General features: G+C 52.3%; 1 protein-coding gene across 1 annotated transcript in view; it reads left to right on the forward strand.

The window, feature by feature from the left end:
- The first annotated feature begins 1,602 nt into the window (after nucleotides 1-1,602).
- The window catches only part of HIBCH (3-hydroxyisobutyryl-CoA hydrolase), a 93,108-nt gene continuing 77,338 nt past the window's right edge, over nucleotides 1,603-17,372 (forward strand). The window contains exons 1-2 of the mRNA XM_066577095.1: nucleotides 1,603-1,726; nucleotides 16,599-16,641. Coding sequence (XP_066433192.1) covers nucleotides 1,707-1,726; nucleotides 16,599-16,641 — 63 coding nt within the window. The 5' untranslated portion in view covers nucleotides 1,603-1,706. The remainder of the gene's footprint in view (nucleotides 1,727-16,598; nucleotides 16,642-17,372) is intronic.

The following is a 17,372-nucleotide window of genomic DNA, read 5'->3' on the forward strand; positions in this document are numbered from 1 at the left end:
TAAACAGCATACTGGGTTACCCTGTGAAACTCCCACAGCAGTAACCTGGCTGGGTCCCGTGCTGCCCCCAGGGGAGCAGATGGTAGAGCCCCGTGACAAGTCTACCCCGCTGTCTCCTCGGCTGTGGCCCCCGCCCCTTGGATGCAGAGTTACTGACAGTGAGAGTGTATATATAGAGGGTTGTTAGTCCTGCTCGTTGTGTCTCTGCAGCGCGGTCCAAGTACAGGATACAGAGGATGGGCTATGACACTGCCGGACTAGGTGACTGACCCCAGGGACCCGATGTCTGTGCCCATGGCAATGCTGGGTGGCCAGAGGACCTACTAGGGTAAGGGGCCTTATCAAAGGGCACAATTACTGAGGGGCCCACATCTGAGGGCACAATTACCGAGGGGCCCACATCTGAGGACACAATTACTGAGGGGCCCACATCTGAGGGCACAATTACTGAGGGGCCCACATCTGAGGGCACAATTACTAAGGGGGCCACATCTGAGGGCACAATTACTGAGGGGGCCACATCTGAGGGCACAATTACTGAGGGGGCCACATCTGAGGGCACAATTACTGAGGGGGCCACATCTGAGGGCACAATTACTGAGGGGGGCCACATCTGAGGGCACAATTACTGAGGGGGGCCACATCTGAGGGCACAATTACTGAGGGGGGCCACATCTGAGGGCACAATTACTGAGGGGGGCCACATCTGAGGGCACAATTACTGAGGGGGGCCACATCTGAGGGCGGCCACATCTGAGGGCACAATTACCGAGGGGGAAAAAATCTGAGGGCACAATTACCAAGGGGGGGGGGGGGGCACATCTGAGGGCACAATTACCGAGGGGGGGCCACATCTGAGGGCACAATTACCGAGAAGGGCCACATCTGAGGGCACAATTACCGAGAAGGGCCACATCTGAGGGCACAATTACCGAGAAGGGCCACATCTGAGGGCACAATTACCGAGAAGGGCCACATCTGAGGGCACGCCTGTAGACGCGTGTAAAATATCCATCCAGAGTGTGCAGAAAGCAGAACCCGCTGTTGGACATCCGTCCGCATGCGCAATAAATGCGTCCGGCGCGATCTCTCTGCGTATTACACAGCAAAGGCCCTTTAGAAGTCTACGGGAGGCGTGAATACTGAAGAGGCATGCGAATGTGAAACACGCCGCGCAATTCTGTGTAAACCCATATGGCCCTCGTGAGGCTAAACTGCATTTACTCCGTGGAAGGGGCGTGTCCGGCACAAATTGCTCAGTATTGCGTGCAGATACGTGAAGCGGGGAAATACGTGGCCTCGTGTGAAGCCGCCCTGTTACAGACCAAATGATTAGCAGTCAAATAACGGTTGGTTCGTGCGGATTTGAAGGATAATCGCTGCGTGTAACAGCGATTGCCGCCACCTACCGCAGCCTAGCCCCGGGCGCGGGGCAGAGTACGCCACCCAGCGGTTATATGACCACTAATCCCCAATCTAGAAGAGCCCGCAGACAGCGGCCAGCACCGCCCGTCCTGTCAATTGACTGATCACATGGCCGCAACGTCATCATAGGTCCTTTAGCCCACTGTAACCTTTTAGCTCTGGTGGTTGTCATGGTAACAGCAGTGTGATTGGTCAGGTGGCCCTGACGTCACCACAGGTCCTGCAGCCGCTGCTCCGTGTAGCCTGTAGGTCCCGTCAATGTGATCCGGCGCGGTGCCGCCATGCTGGGGTCCCGGCTGCGGTAGGTGGCGGCAGAGTAGATGCTACCCGGCAGCCCTGCTGTTCTGGACGGGCGCGGGGTGACGGCAGCCGGCGCTGATTTACTAGGAATGTCTTGTTGTCTCCCCGTGTGTTACTGCTGAGAGCTGATACTGCTGGGACTTGTAGTTCCCCATGCCCAGACAGGAGCTTACAAGGGGCACCAGCAGGCGGCGGATACCGCACTCTTACCGCTCTGCGTTTCCCCATAAATCCCCCCTCACATCTATAAGGCCGCCTGCAGACGAGCAGGTCGGATCCGGCAGCGAGAATTCTCGCCGCGGGACCCGACCCGAGAGCCTGCAGGGACGAGCGCGTACTCACCCGCGCCTGGCGGCCCCGGCTTTCATGTGCCGGCTGCGGCGCAGCCGGCGCATGCGCAGACCGGAGCCGGCGGCCGGGTGAGTGCGAGCCCCGCACAAAAATAGGACATGCCGCGGTTTGTTTGCCGCGCGAGATTTCGCGCGGCCAAACCGCGGCCGTCTGCATAGGAGTGCGTATTGTAATGCACTCCTATGCAGACTTTCAGTGGCGGAAATCCCGCGGGAAATACCGCCGCGGGATTTCCGCCCGTGTGCAGGCGGCGCGAGTCTCCAGTCATCTCCATGGTAACAACCGCCATACTGGTCACATGACTGCGAGCGCCAGGCGGGTAACGGCTAGTAAACGACCCACAGACGAGTGATGACGCAGAGTCCACAACCTTTGTGCAATATAATTGCGGGAGCACCGCAGATCTGTTGGCTTTAATTGACTTTAATGGAAGCCGTCTGCGCGGAATCCACGCAAAAATAGGACATGCTGCGATTTTTTTTCCTCCGCGAGTGAAAACCACAGTTGCTTTCCGCTCGTGTGGAAGAATAAGCATTTAACCGCATCGGTGGACGATATTTGCTGCGGTATCCAGAGGCGGACGCCATAGCAGACTCCGCTATGTAAATCCGCCGGTGTGCAGGCGGCCTGACAGCTCAGACCCTCAGTGCGGCGGGTTATAAAGGGGCCGCACGCAGTTATACAGTTACATCCTGTGTCTGGAGGCGCCGCTGATCTCCCCTCTGAGCCCCAGTACATAGCAGCAGCGGATCCTCCGTATTCATCCCTCAGCACTGCTGGATATATGGACTCCTCCCCCTCTCTAGCGCTTCAGCGGGAGGAGTCAGTATACACAGCGGTGCCAAAAGGCTGCAGCCGCCGCGGGAGGGATGAAGAATCACTACCGGGGCGAAGTGTGACCCTCAGATTACAGGCGTTGGAAACAGTAATACATAAGATACCCCTTTAATGGCCCCAGTAGTAATAGTGCCTCCATTAGTAGCCCCAATAGTAGTAGTGGCCCCAATAGTAGTAGTGACCCCTTTAATGGCCCCAATAGTAGTAGTGACCCCTTTAATGGCCCCAGTAGTAAGTGCCTCCATTAGTGGCCCCAATAGTAGTAGTGACCCCTTTAATGGCCCCAGTAGTAAGTGTCTCCATTAGTGGCCCCAATAGTAGTAGTGACCCCTTTAATGGCCCCAGAAGTAATAGTGCCTCTATTAGTGGCCCCAATAGTAGTAGTGACCCCTTTAATGGCCCCAGAAGTAATAGTGCCTCCATTAGTGGCCCCAGTAGTAGTAGTGACCCCTTTAATGGCCCCAGAAGTAATAGTGCCTCCATTAGTAGCCCCAATAGTAGTAGTGACCCCTCTAGTGGCCCCAATAGTAGTAGTGACCCCTTTAATGGCCCCAGAAGTAATAGTGCCTCCATTAGTGGCCCCAATAGTAGTAGTGACCCCTCTAATGGCCCCAGAAGTAATAGTGCCTCCATTAGTGGCCCCAATAGTAGTAGTGACCCCTCTAGTGGCCCCAATAGTAGTAGTGACCCCTTTAATGGCCCCAGAAGTAATAGTGCCTCCATTAGTGGCCCCAATAGTAGTAGTGACCCCTCTAATGGCCCCAGAAGTAATAGTGCCTCCATTAGTGGCCCCAATAGTAGTAGTGACCCCTCTAGTGGCCCCAATAGTAGTAGTGACCCCTTTAATGGCCCCAGAAGTAATAGTGCCTCCATTAGTGGCCCCAATAGTAGTAATGACCCCTTTAATGGCCCCAATAGTAGTAGTGACCCCTTTAATGGCCTCAATAGTAATAGTGCCTCCATTAGTGGCCCCAATAGTAGTAGTGACCCCTTTAATGGCCTCAATAGTAATAGTGCCTCCATTAGTGGCCCCAATAGTAGTAGTGACCCCTTTAATGGCCCCAGAAGTAATAGTGCCTCCATTAGTGGCCCCAATAGTAGTAGTGACCCCTCTAGTAGTAACAGTGCCTCCATTAGTGGCTCCAATAGTAGTAGTGACCCCTTTAATGGCTGCAGTAGTAATATTGCCTCCATTAGTGGCGCCAATAGTAGTAGTGGCCCCTTTATTGGCTGCAGTAGTAATAGTGCCTCCATTAGTGGCCCCAATATTAGTAGTGACCCCTTTAATGGCTGCAGTAGTAATACAGCCTCCATTAGTGGCGCCAATAGTAGTAGTGGCCCCTTTAATGGCTGCAGTAGTAATAGTGCCTCCATTAATGGCCCCAATAGTAGTAGTGACCCCTTTAATGGCCCCAGTAGTAACAGTGCCTCCATTAGTGGCCCCAATAGTAGTAGTGACCTCTTTAATGGCCCCAGTTGTAATAGTGCCTCCATTAGTGGCCCCAATAATAGTAGTGACCCCTTTAATGGCCCCAGTAGTAACAGTGCCCTCATTAGTGGCCCCAATAGTAGTAGTGACCCCTTTAATGGCCCCAGTAGTAACAGTGCCTCCATTAGTGGCCCCAATAGTAGTAGTGACCTCTTTAATGGCCCCAGAAGTAATAGTGCCTCCATTAGTGGCCCCAATAGTAGTAGTGACCCCTCTAGTGGCCCCAATAGTAGTAGTGACCCCTTTAAGGGTCCCAGTAGTAACAGTGTCTCCATTAGTGGCCCTAATAGTAGTAGTGACCCCTTTAATGGCCCCAGTTGTAATAGTGCCACCATTAGTGGCCCCAATAATAGTAGTGACCCCTTTAATGGCCCCAGTAGTCATCGTGTCTCCCTTAGTGGCCCCAGTAGTAACAGTGTCTCCATTAGTGGCCCTAATAGTAGTAGTGACCCATTTAATGGCTCCAATAGTAGTAGTGACCCATTTAATGGCTCCAATAGTAGTAGTGACTCCTTTAATGGCTCCAATAGTAGTAGGGACCCTTTAGTGGCCCCAATAGTAATAGTGTCTCCATTAGTGGCCCCAGTTTAAACAATGGCACTAGTACTAATAATTTTCCCCATCGTGGCTCCAGTAGTAATAGTGACCCCCATAATGTATCTCCAGCCGTAGCAACCCCAGAAGCAAAATTCACTTCTTGTCTTGGTTCGGCAGTCGCTGGTGTAATCAGTGTGACCTCTGACCTCTCTGCATGCAGGACTGCAGACACTGGGAGAGGTCAGGGGTCTCACTGATTACAGCAGCTGCTGCTACACTGGAACTACAAGTGAGTAATGGGGCTTTCACATGGGACGACCTATTGGGCGCAGATGCCTGACAGCCGTCCCAGCCATAGTCATTGGAACGACCATTGCTCACTGAATGGAGGCGGAGCAGCCAGGGATCATTCCCGCCCACCAACAATCACAGTCAGCGGGCCGTCCTTCATAAGTGATACCGCCTGTTCACACGCCGATCAGTTTTACAATGCAGAAACTGAGCAACGAATGAGAGGCAGACACATTTTGTTTGGCGTTCAGTCCGGTCAGCATTTACACTGAGTGATAATTGTTCAGATTCCCGCTGGATGTCCATGTAAAAGGGCCCTTAGATTGGGGGCGAGGCTTCCGCTGGGGACCGCATCCCGAATCCAGAATTGTCCCACAGAATCCGGGGTGGTTGGGAGGCATGAGCACTGTGAGGGTGCAAAGGGGTGTGGCTTAGCATAAAGGGGCGTGGCCAGATTAAACCATTTGCCACACTACATGTGACACTAAAAGTTTCCTCTTCTCGTTGCTCAGAAGTTGGTAAGTCTGTAGGACGGCTCCGTCTTATGGAGTCACTTCGCTTTTCTGACCTTTCATGGTGGAGCGTTCACAAACGGATAAGAAGTGGAGGATCATTTCTTTCCCCTTAATTAAAGGGGTGATCCCATATTGGCCAAACATGAGGAGATGAATCTGAGGTGTTGGGTCATCTGGGCTACACTCTTCTCATAACTCCCATAGAAGTCAGTCTGAGTTCTGCCAACAATGTAGCAGAGTTAGCTGTGTTGTCTCCGCAGTCCCTAAGTTACAGGAACAGCGGAGCTCTCGCTGCTGGGATGTCTGCAAACTTCCTGTTGACCTATAGGGGGTTACAGGAGCCACTGTTTTAGTCCTCTGGACCCCTCCCCCAACCCTTCCGACCCCAGAACCGGAAATGGGTGCGGGTCCCCGACGACCTGGGGTGGACATAAAGCATCTGAGATGGGAATACCCCTTTGAGCAATGTGCAGATGGCGACAAGCAAGAAGCCCGGTCCCGTAGTTCCTGTTGCCTTCATGTCTTATGTCCCAGCAGATATAACAGTTTCCAACAACCAATAACTGGAATAGTCGCTGCTGTTAGTGTAGAACTAGTATTTATTAGTATAGCGTCACGTAATACCGCCGGTTGGCAGCAAGAGACAAACAAAAAGTTTATTAAGTCTCCTCTGTCTGCAGTGACCCCAGATGTTGTCCTCCGCAGGCCACCGTCCCAGAAGTAGTGCTAGAGGGGTAGAGCGCTCCGGTTCCAGGGACGCTCCATGTTGCGGTCTTCCTGCTCCATAGCGCCGGCCAGGAAGATGAGCAGTCGCGTCTTGTCCGGCTTACTTCAGTCTTATCCAATGTCTTTAAGCTGTGGGACACAAATGCAAGAACTAAGTTAAAGCACAAATCTAAGTTTCCCACAGGTTCAGCATGGAGGTGTCTACAGTTATGGGGTCAGGAAAGCCCAGAGACTAGTCTGTAGTGTGCAGATGTCGGGTCCATTGTGGCCCGATGTTTAGTCCATCGCTCTAGATATTTGTGGCTTTATGTCTAATAAAGGCTGTGAACTGTAAAGGTCCGGCTACACTCACACTGCAGCGTCCTGTAACAGCAGCCTGCTGGTCCGGAAGAGACATGTAGGCTGTGGCCTTGTCTGGTAGGAAGACCTCCAATGGCTCCACCGGCCGTTCTCTGACAATTTAGAGGTGGGATGAATCTGCATTCTGCCTTTGTGCCCAGTGACAATCATTGTGGTTTCCAAGATGGCGGTAGTCCCAGGTGTCTCTGATGTTTGTCTGATCACAAGGGGTGCAGATGGTAGCAGCAGTGTCATTGATGGTCTCCAGGTATAAATGGCAGAGGTCGTAGGTGCCTCTGATGTTACAAGAAGTGCAGATGGTAGCACCAGCCTCATTGATGGTCTCCAAGTGTAAATGGCAGAGGTCCAAGGTGCCTCTGATGTTACAAGAGGTGCAGATGGTAGCACCAGCCTCATTGATGTTCGTCTGGTTACAAGGGGTACAGATGGTACAAGCGGCCACATTAATGGTCTCCTAGGGACAAGGGGTGAAGATGGTAGCACCAGCCTCATTGATGTTCTCCTGAGCACAAGGGGTGCACATGGTAGCACCAGTCTCATTGATGGTTTCCAGCTGTAAATAGCATAGGTCCCAGGTGCCTCTGATGTTACAAGGAGTGCAGATGGTAGCAGCGGCCTCATTGATGTTCGTCTGGTTACAAGGGGTACAGATGGTACAAGCGGCCTCAATAATGGTCTCCTAGGCACAAGGGGTGAAAATGGTAGCACTGGCCTCATTGATGGTCTCCGGGTATAAATGGCAGAGGTCGGAGGTGTTTCTGATGTTAAAAGGGGCACAGATGGTAGCACCAGCCTCATTGATGGTCTCCCGGTACAAATGGCAGAGGTCACAGATATCTCTGATATTACAAGGGGTGCAGATGGTAGCACCAGCCTCATTGATGTTCTCCTGATCACAGGGGATGCAGATGGTAGCACCAGCCTCATTGATGTTCTCCTAATCACAAGGGCTGTAGATGGTAGCACTAGCCTCATTGATGTTCTCCTGATCACAAGGGGTGCAGATGGTAGCACCAGCCTCATTGATGTTCTCCTGATCACAAGGGGTGCAGATGGTAGCACCAGCCTCATTGATGTTCTCCTGATCACAAGGGGTGCAGATGGTAGCACCAGCCTCATTGATGTTCTCCTGATCACAAGGGGTACAGATGGTAGCACCAGCCTCATTGATGTTCTCCTGATCACAGGGGGTGCAGATGGTAGCACCAGCCTCATTGATGTACTCCTAGTCACAAGTTGTGCAGATGGTAGCAGTGGCCTCATTGATGGTCTCCAGGTACAAATGGCAGAGGTCCTGGGGTCTTCTGATGTTACACCGGGTGCAGATGGTAGCACCAACCTCATTGATGCTCTCCTGATCACAAGGGGTACAGATGGTAGCACTAGCCTCATTGATGGTCTCCTGGGCACAAGGGGTACAGATGGTAGCACCCGCCTTATTGATGTTCTCTTGGGCACAAGGGATGCAGATGGTAGCACCAGTCTCATTGATGTTCGTCTAGTTACAAGGGGTACAGATGGTACAAGCGGCCTCATTAATGGTCTCCTAGGCACAAGGGGTGAAGATGGTATTACTGGCCTCATTGATGGTCTCCAGGTATAAATGGCAGAGGTCGGAGGTGTTTCTGATGTTAAAAGGGGCGCAGATGGTAGCACCAGCCTCATTGATGCTCTCCGGGTATAAATGGCAGAGGTCCTAGGTGCCTCTAAAGTTACAAGGGGTGCAGATGGTAGCACCAGCCTCATTGATAGTCTCCTGATCACAGGAGGGGGGGGGGGGGGGAAGATGGTAGCACCAGCCTCATTGATATTCTCCTGATCACAAGGGGTGCAGATGGTAGCACCAGCCTCATTGATGTTCTCCTGATCACAGGGGGTGCAGATGGTAGCACCAGCCTCATTGATGTTCTCCTGGTCACAAGTTGTGCAGATGGTAGCAGCGGCCTCATTGATGGTCTCCAGGTACAAATGGCAGAGGTCCTGGGGTCTTCTGATGTTACAGCGGGTGCAGATGGTAGCACCAGCCTCATTGATGCTCTCCTGATCACAAGGGGTTCAGATGGTAGCACTAGCCTCATTGATGGTCTCCTGGGCACAAGGGGTACAGATGGTAGTACCAGCCTCATTGATGGTCCCCTGGGCACAAGGGGTACAGATGGTAGCACCAGCCTTATTGATGTTCTCCTGGGCACAAGGGGTGAAGATGGTAGCATCGGCCTCATTGATGTTATTTTCGTCACTAGGGGTGCAGATGGTAGCACCAGCCTCATTGATGGTCTCCTGGTCACAAGGGATGTAGATGGTAGCACCAGCCTCATTGATGTTTTCCTGGGCACAAGGGGTACAGATGGTAGCACCAGTCTCATTAATGTTCTCCTGATCACAAGGGGTGCAGATGGTAGCACTAGCCTCATTGATGTGCTCCTGGGCACAACAGGTGCAGATGGTAGAACCCCGGCCTCATTGATGTTCTCCTGGTCACAAGTTGTGCAGATGGTAGCAGCGGCCTCATTGATGGTCTCCAGGTACAAATGGCAGAGGTCTTCTGATGTTACAGGGGGTGCAGATGGTAGCACCAGCCTCATTGATGCTCTCCTGATCACAAGGGGTACAGATGGTAGCACCAGCCTCATTGGTAGTCCCCTGAGCACAAGGGGTACAGATGGTAGCACCAGCCTTATTAATGTTCTCCTGGGCACAAGGGGTGCAGATGGTAGCACCAGCCTCATTGATGGTCTCCTGGGCACAAGGGGTACAGATGGTAGCACCAGCCTCATTGATGTTTTCCTGGGCACAAGGGGTACAGATGGTAGCACCAGCCTCATTGATGTTTTCCTGGGCACAAGGGGTACAGATGGTAGCACCAGCCTCATTGATGTTTTCCTGGGCACAAGGGGTACAGATGGTAGCATCAGCCTCATTGATGTTTTCCTGGGCACAAGGGGTACAGGTGGTATCACCAGCCTCATTGATGTTCTCCTGATCACAAGGGGTGCACATGGTAGCACCAGCCTCATTGATGTTCTCCTGATCACAGGGGGTGCAGATGGTAGCAGCAGCCTCATTGATGTTCTCCTGGGCACAAGGGGTGCAGATGGTAGCACCGGACTCATTGATGTTCTCCTGGTCACAAGTTGTGCAGATGGTAGCAGCGGCCTCATTGATGGGCTCCAGGTACAAATGGCAGAGGTCCTGGGGTCTTGTGATGTTACAGGGGGTGCAGATGGTAGCACCAGCCTCATTGATGCTCTCCTGATCACAAGGGGTACAGATGATTGCACTAGCCTCATTGATGTTCTCCTGGGCACAAGGGGTGCAGATGGTAGCACCAGTTTCATTGATGGTTTCCAGGTGTAAATAGCAGAGGTCCCAGGTGCCTCTGATGTTACAAGGAGTGCAGATGGTAGCAGCGGCCTCATTGATGTTCGTCTGGTTACAAGGGGTACAGATGGTACAAGCCCCCTCATTAATAGTCTCCTAGGCACAAGGGGTGAAGATGGTAGCACTGGCCTCATTGATGGTCTCCGGGTATAAATGGCAGAGGTCGGAGGTATTTCTGATGTTAAAAGGGGGGCTGATGGTAGCACCAGCCTCATTGATGTTCTCCCGGTACAAATGGCAGAGGTCACAGATATCTCTGATATTACAAGGGGTGCAGATGGTAGCACCAGCCTCAATGATAGTCTCCTGATCATAGCGGCTGCAGATGGTAGCACCAGCCTCATTGATGTTCCCCTGGGCACAAGGGGTACAGATGGTAGCACTAGCCTCATTGATGTTCTCCTGATCACAAGGGGTGCAGATGGCAGCACCAGCCTCATTGATGGTCTCCGGGTATAAATGGCAGAGGTCGGAGGTATTTCTGATGTTAAAAGGGGGGCTGATGGTAGCACCAGCCTCATTGATGTTCTCCCGGTACAAATTGCAGAGGTCACAGATATCTCTGATATTACAAGGGGTGCAGATGGTAGCACCAGCCTCATTGATGGTCTCCGGGTATAAATGGCAGAGGTCCTAGGTGCCTCTGATGTTTCAAGGGGTGCAGATGGTAGCACCAGCCTCATTGATGTTCTCCTGAGCACAAGGGGTGCAGATGGTAGCACCAGTTTCATTGATGGTTTCCAGGTGTAAATATCAGAGGTCCCAGGTGCCTCTGATGTTACAAGGAGTGCAGATGGTAGCAGCGGCCTCACTGATGTTCGTCTGGTTACAAGGGGTGCAGATTGTACAAGTGGCCTCATTAATGGTCTCCTGGGCACAAGGGGTGAAGATGGTAGCACTGGCCTCATTGATGGTCTCTGGGTGTAAATGGCAGAGGTCCTGGGGTCTTCTGATGTTACAGGGTGTGCAGATGGTAGCACCAGCCTCATTGATAGTCTCCTGATCACAAGGGGTACAGATGATAGCACTAGCCTCATTAATGGTCTCCTGCGCACAAGGGGTACAGATGGTAGCACCAGCCTCATTGTTGTTCTCCTGGGCACAAGGGGTGCAGATGGTAGCACCCGTTTCATTGATGGTTACCAGGTATAAATAGCAGAGGTCCCAGGTGCCTCTGATGTTACAAGGAGTGCAGATGGTAGCACCAGCCTCATTGATGCTCTCCTGATCACAAGGGGTACAGATGATAGCACTAGCCTCATTGATGGTCTCCTGGGCACAAGGGGTACAGATGGTAGCACCAGCCTCATTGATGTTCTCCTGGGCACAAGGGGTGCAGATGGTAGCACCAGTTTCATTGATGGTTTCCAGGTATAAATAGCAGAGGTCCCAGGTGCCTCTGATGTTACAAGGAGTGCAGATGGTAGCACCAGCCTCATTGATGCTTTCCTGATCACAAGGGGTACAGATGATAGCACTAGCCTCATTGATGGTCTCCTGGGCACAAGGGGTGCAGATGGTAGCAGCAGTTTCATTGATGGTTTCCAGGTATAAATAGCAGAGGTCCCAGGTGCCTCTGATGTTACAAGGAGTGCAGATGGTAGCAGCGGCCTCATTGATGTTTGTCTGGTTACAAGAGGTACAGATGGTACAAGCGGCCTCATTAATAGTCTCCTAGGCACAAGGGGTGAAGATGGTAGCACTGGCCTCATTGATGGTCCCCGGGTATAAATGGCAGAGGTCGGAGGTATTTCTGATGTTAAAAGGGGGGCTGATGGTAGCACCAGCCTTATTGATGTTCTCCCGGTACAAATTGCAGAGGTCACAGATATCTCTGATATTACAAGGGGTGCAGATGGTAGCACCAGCCTCATTGATGGTCTCCGGGTATAAATGGCAGAGGTCCCAGGTGCCTCTGATGTTACAAGGGGTGCAGATGGTAGCACCAGCCTCATTGATGTTCCCCTGGGCACAAGGGGTACAGATGGTAGCACCAGTCTCATTGATGTTCTCCTGATCACAAGGGGTGCAGATTGTAATACCAGCCTCATTGATGTTCTCCTGATCACAGGGGGTGCAGATGGTAGCACCAGCCTCATTGATGTTCTCCTGGGCACAAGGGGTGCAGATGGTAGCACTGGCCTCATTGATGTTCTCCTGGGCACTATTTGTGCAGATGGTAGTAGCGGCCTCATTGATGGTCTCCAGGTACAAATGGCAGAGGTCCTGGGGTATTCTGATGTTACAAGGGGTGCAAATGGTAGCACCAGCCCCATTGATGCACTCCTGATCACAAGGGGTGGGGTACAGATGGTAGCACTAGCCTCATTGATGGTCTCCTGGGCACAAGGGGTGCAGATGGTAGCACTAGCCTGATTGATGTTCTCCTGGGCACAAGGGGTGCAGATGGTAGCTCCAGCCTTATTGATGTTCTCCTGGTCACAAGTTGTGCAGATGGTAGCAGCGGCCTCATTGATGGTCTCCAGGTACAAATGGCAGAGGTCCTGGGGTCTTCTGATGTTACAGGGGGTGCAGATGGTAGCACTAGTTTCATTGATGCTCTCCTGATCACAAGGGGTGCAGATGGTAGCACTAGCCTCATTGATGGTCTCCTGATTACAAGGGGTGCAGATGGTAGCAGCAGCCTCATTGATGTTTTCCTGGGCACAAGGGGTGCAGATGGTAGCACCAGCCTCATTGATGTTCTCCTGGGCACAAGGGATACAGATGGTAGCAGCGGCCTCATTGATGTTCTCCTGGGCACATTGGGTGCAGATGGTATTTCCGGCCTCATTGATGTCCTCCTGATCACAGGGGGTGCAGATTGTAGCACCAGCCTCTTTGATGTTCTCCTGATCACAAGGGGTGCAGATGGTAGCACTGGCCTCATTGATGTCCTCCTGGGCATAGGGGGTGCAGATGGTAGCACCAGCCTCATTGATGTCCTCCTGGGCACAGGGGGTACAGATGGTAATACCGGCCTCATTGATGTTCCCCTGGGCACAAGGGGTGCAGATAGTAGCAGCGGCCTCATTGATGTTCCCCTGGGCACAAGGGGTGCAGATGGTAGCACCGGTCTCATTGATGTTCTCCTGAATACAAGTGGTGCAGATGGTAGCACCAGCCTCAATGATGTTCGCCTGGGCAGAAAGGGTACAGATAGTAGCACTAGCCTCATTGATGGTCTCCTGGTCAATAGGAGTGCAGATAGTAGCACCAGCCTCATTGATGATCTTCTGGACACAAGGGGTACAGATGATAGCACCGGCCGCAGTGATGTTTTCCTGATCACTAGGGGTACACATGGTAGCACCGGCCTCATTGATGTTCTCCTGTGCACAAGGGGTACGGATAGTAGCACCAGCCTCATTGATGATCTCCTGGGCACAAGGGGTGCAGATGGTAGCACCAGCCTCATTGATGTACTCCTGGTCACTAGGGGTGCAGATGGTAGCACCAGCCTCATTGATGTACTTCTGGTCACTAGGGGTGCAGATGGTAGCACCGGCCTCATTGATGCACTTCTGGTCACGTGGGGTTCAGATGGTAGCACCAGCCTCATTGATGTACTTTTGGTCACTATGGGTGCAGATGGTAGCACCGGCCTCATTGATGGTCTCCTGGTCACTATGGGTGCAGATGGTAGCACCAGCTTCATTGATGTACTCCTGGTCACTAGGGGTGCAGATGGTAGCACCAGCCTCATTGATGTACTTCTTGTCACTAGGGGTGCAGATGGTAGCACCGGCCTCATTGATGTACTTCTGGTCACGTGGGGTTCAGATGGTAGCACCAGCCTCATTGATGTACTTTGGTCACTAGGGGTTCAGATGGTAGCACCAGCCTCATTGATGTACTTTGGTCACTAGGGGTTCAGATGGTAGCACCAGCCTCATTGATGTACTCCTGGTCACTATGGGTGCAGATGGTAGCACCAGCCTCATTGATGTACTCCTGGTCACTATTGGTGCAGATGGTAGCACCAGCCTCATTGATGTACTTCTGACCACGTGGGGTTCAGATGGTAACACCAGCCTCATTGATGTACTTTTGGTCACTATGGGTGCAGATGGTAGCACCAGCCTCATTGATCTACTCCTGGTCACTAGGGGTGCAGATGGTAGCACCGGCCTCATTGATGTACTTACTGTCACGTGGGATTCAGATGGTAACACCAGCCTCAATAATGTACTTTTGGTCACTAGGTGTGCAGATGGTAGCACTGGCCTCATTAATGGTCTCCTGGTCACTATTTGTGCAGATGGTAGCACCAGCCTCATTGATGTACTCCTGGTCACTAGGGGTGCAGATGGTAGCACCAGCCTCATTGATGTACTCCTGGTCACTAGGGGTGCAGATGGTAGCACTGGTGGTGTTATTTTGAGCTCTTCTATTTCTTGCCAATCAATAGCTTTTAAAAATGGATGTGATCTTATGGAGCTGGTCGTTCCTAGTCTTTTTCTTGGGTTGTTGCACAGAAGCTCCTTAATTATCCGTTTAGAGTCGCCATTAAGGTGGTATTTTTGCAGAGCTGCGGTCTTACATTTGGAGCTTCGCTGTCCCGTCGTCAACTGAAAAATAATTACCCCAAGTGAGAAATAGTCAGCGGCATATTCGTGCCCCACGATGACCTCTGGGGCCACATATCCAGGGGTACCGGCATATCCTGTAATGCCCTCGGTCTGATTGAGGGCCAGGCCAAAGTCTGCTATCTTTAGATGGCCAGAGTTGTCCATTATGCCGGTTTGAGATCCCTTAAGGATTTCTTGTCAATGGGACTTTCTAATGTTAGAAATGCATCGCACAAAAATCGCAAAAAAGCACAAACTTTTTTGTGCGATAAAAAAAGAAGAACGCAGCGATATCACGTGTAAAAAAACGGCAAGTGTGGAAGAGCCCTAAATCCGCTGAGGCTTTCCGGCTCTATCATCACCGGGCACAAACTCTTCGGCGCTGAGATCCAGGCACTTCTTGGGGTAGTCAACCGCTGGCGGCAGGTCCATACGTCGGCCGTTTGACCGCTAACGCATTCCGCTCTCTTAGAATTTTCTGGTGAAAGGAAGAATAAATCTGGAGGTGACAGCCGGCAATATTGTATAGGGAGCTGTCCCCCAGAGGCTGCTGGGAAATAGACTACTGCGACCTTGCAGACCAGCTTATTGTAGCGCACAGAATACACTTTCCTGATCTTCGGGGGTTGAGATCTCTTCGTATTTCTCCGGACCATCTGCTAACTTGCAACGGATCACTTAAAGAAATGTCTTTTTGTTGATTTGTCCTCTTCACAAGTGATAATGCCGTCGGCGGGGGATGAGATCCGCCTTCACTACGGGACTGCCGCGGCGGTAAGATAGACGCTTATTAGTGGGCGTTCAGCTGGAATCTGTTAGCGGGTTGTAAAGGCAGTGGTGCGGACCGCAGGACTACGGAACCACGTCTGGTGAGCAGCGCTGCTAGAGGTCATCGAGGATGGTAAAACATGGCGGACGCGTCGCTATAACTCCCGGCTGTTTGGTGTCCATGTCCATGTGAATGACCCCCGGCTGTAGGGTCAGCGGTCGGTAGCCCCACCGGACCCCGCAGGATGTCTGCTGTCCGTGTCCCCTAATATACTTACTGGGTGGGGAATGACCCCCGGCTGCAGGGTAAGCGGTTTGTAGCTCCAGACCCCGCAGGGTGTCTGCTGTCCGTGTCCCGGAATATACTTACTGGGGGGAATGACCCCCGGCTGTAGGGTCAGCGGTTTGTAGCCCCACCGGACCCCGCAGGGTGTCTGCTGTCCGTGTCCCCTGATATACTTACTGGGGGGGAATGACCCCCGGCTGTAGGGTCAGCGGTTTGTAGCTTTTGACCCCGCAGGGTGTCTGCTGTCCGTGTCTCCTGATATACTTACCGGGGGGAGTGTCTCCCAGCTGCAGGGTCAGCGGTTTGTAGCTCCGGACCCCGCAGGGTGTCTGCTGTCCGTGTCCCCTGATATACTTACTGGGGGGAAATGACCCCCGGCTGCAGGGTCAGCGGTTTGTAGCTCCGGACCCCGCAGTGTGTCTGCCGTCCGTGTCCCGGAATATACTTACTGTAGGGAATGACCCCCGACTGCAGGGTCAGCGGTTTGTAGTTTTTGACCCCGCAGGGTGTCTGCTGTCCGTGTCCCGTGATATACTTAGTAGAGGGGAATGAACCCCAGCTGCAGGGTCAGTGGTTTGTATCCCCACCGTACCCCACAGGGTGTCTGCTGTCCATGTCCTGTGATATACTTACTGGGGGGGAATGACCCCCGGCTGCAGGGTCAGGGGTTCATCGCTCCTCCGGACTCTGCAGGGAGTTTCAGTAACTTTTCCAGTTGTCAGTAACATTTCTTCTATGGCTAATAGATCTCTGTTTTGTAGGTTGATCCCCGCTAACAGATTACCGGTCATCCTGCAGCATTTGGTGAGTAATAATCTGCTTCCGGCCTGAATTACATCGCTTTGATCATCCTTTTAACTCCTTCCTGACCACCATTGTTGGGCTTGTCCCTGTGCTGGTAGCGCATGTTGTGTTAGATGGCACTCTGCAACCTTGCATACAGCGCCCTCCGCAGGATCCGGCTGTCCAATTTCGTATTGAGTTCCCTGTCACAAAACATTCTGAGTGCTGGAAGCGGGCAACGCTGGGGAACCCAGTGACATCATTAATGACATCACAGGGATTCCCCCTGCAGATGGCGCCTGGAGGCAGGAAGACGCGGCATGCATCCTCTCTGCGGATCGGTGCATTCGGGTAACGGCGGGCAGTAATCCAAGGCCGCTCTCACACATGCGCTCATTTAAACACAGCTCGAAACTGCTAAATTTTACCGCGATTTTGAGCAAAGTTTTTGAACACATGGTACGGTGTTTGACAGCGCTTTTTAACGCATCCGTCATTCTGATGGGTGGAGAGGAGCGTTAAAAAACGTGAAAACACAGAAAATGGGACACAGCGCTCAAAGATCGCAGAGTTTGAAAGGCCGCGTTCAAGCGCAGGTCTGCGAGGCCCCACTGAAATCAATGGGAGCGTTGTACCGCGATTAGCGTGGCAGGCTAAGGGTTCTCTTAGACGGGTGGGTAGTCGCTGGGGTCCTGTGTACTCGGGACCTGACAGGCCTTCCATACTATTTTACCATGTGATTCCATTTACCT

Source organism: Eleutherodactylus coqui, chromosome 8 (genome assembly GCF_035609145.1).
Source record: "Eleutherodactylus coqui strain aEleCoq1 chromosome 8, aEleCoq1.hap1, whole genome shotgun sequence".
NCBI lineage: Eukaryota > Metazoa > Chordata > Amphibia > Anura > Eleutherodactylidae > Eleutherodactylus > Eleutherodactylus coqui.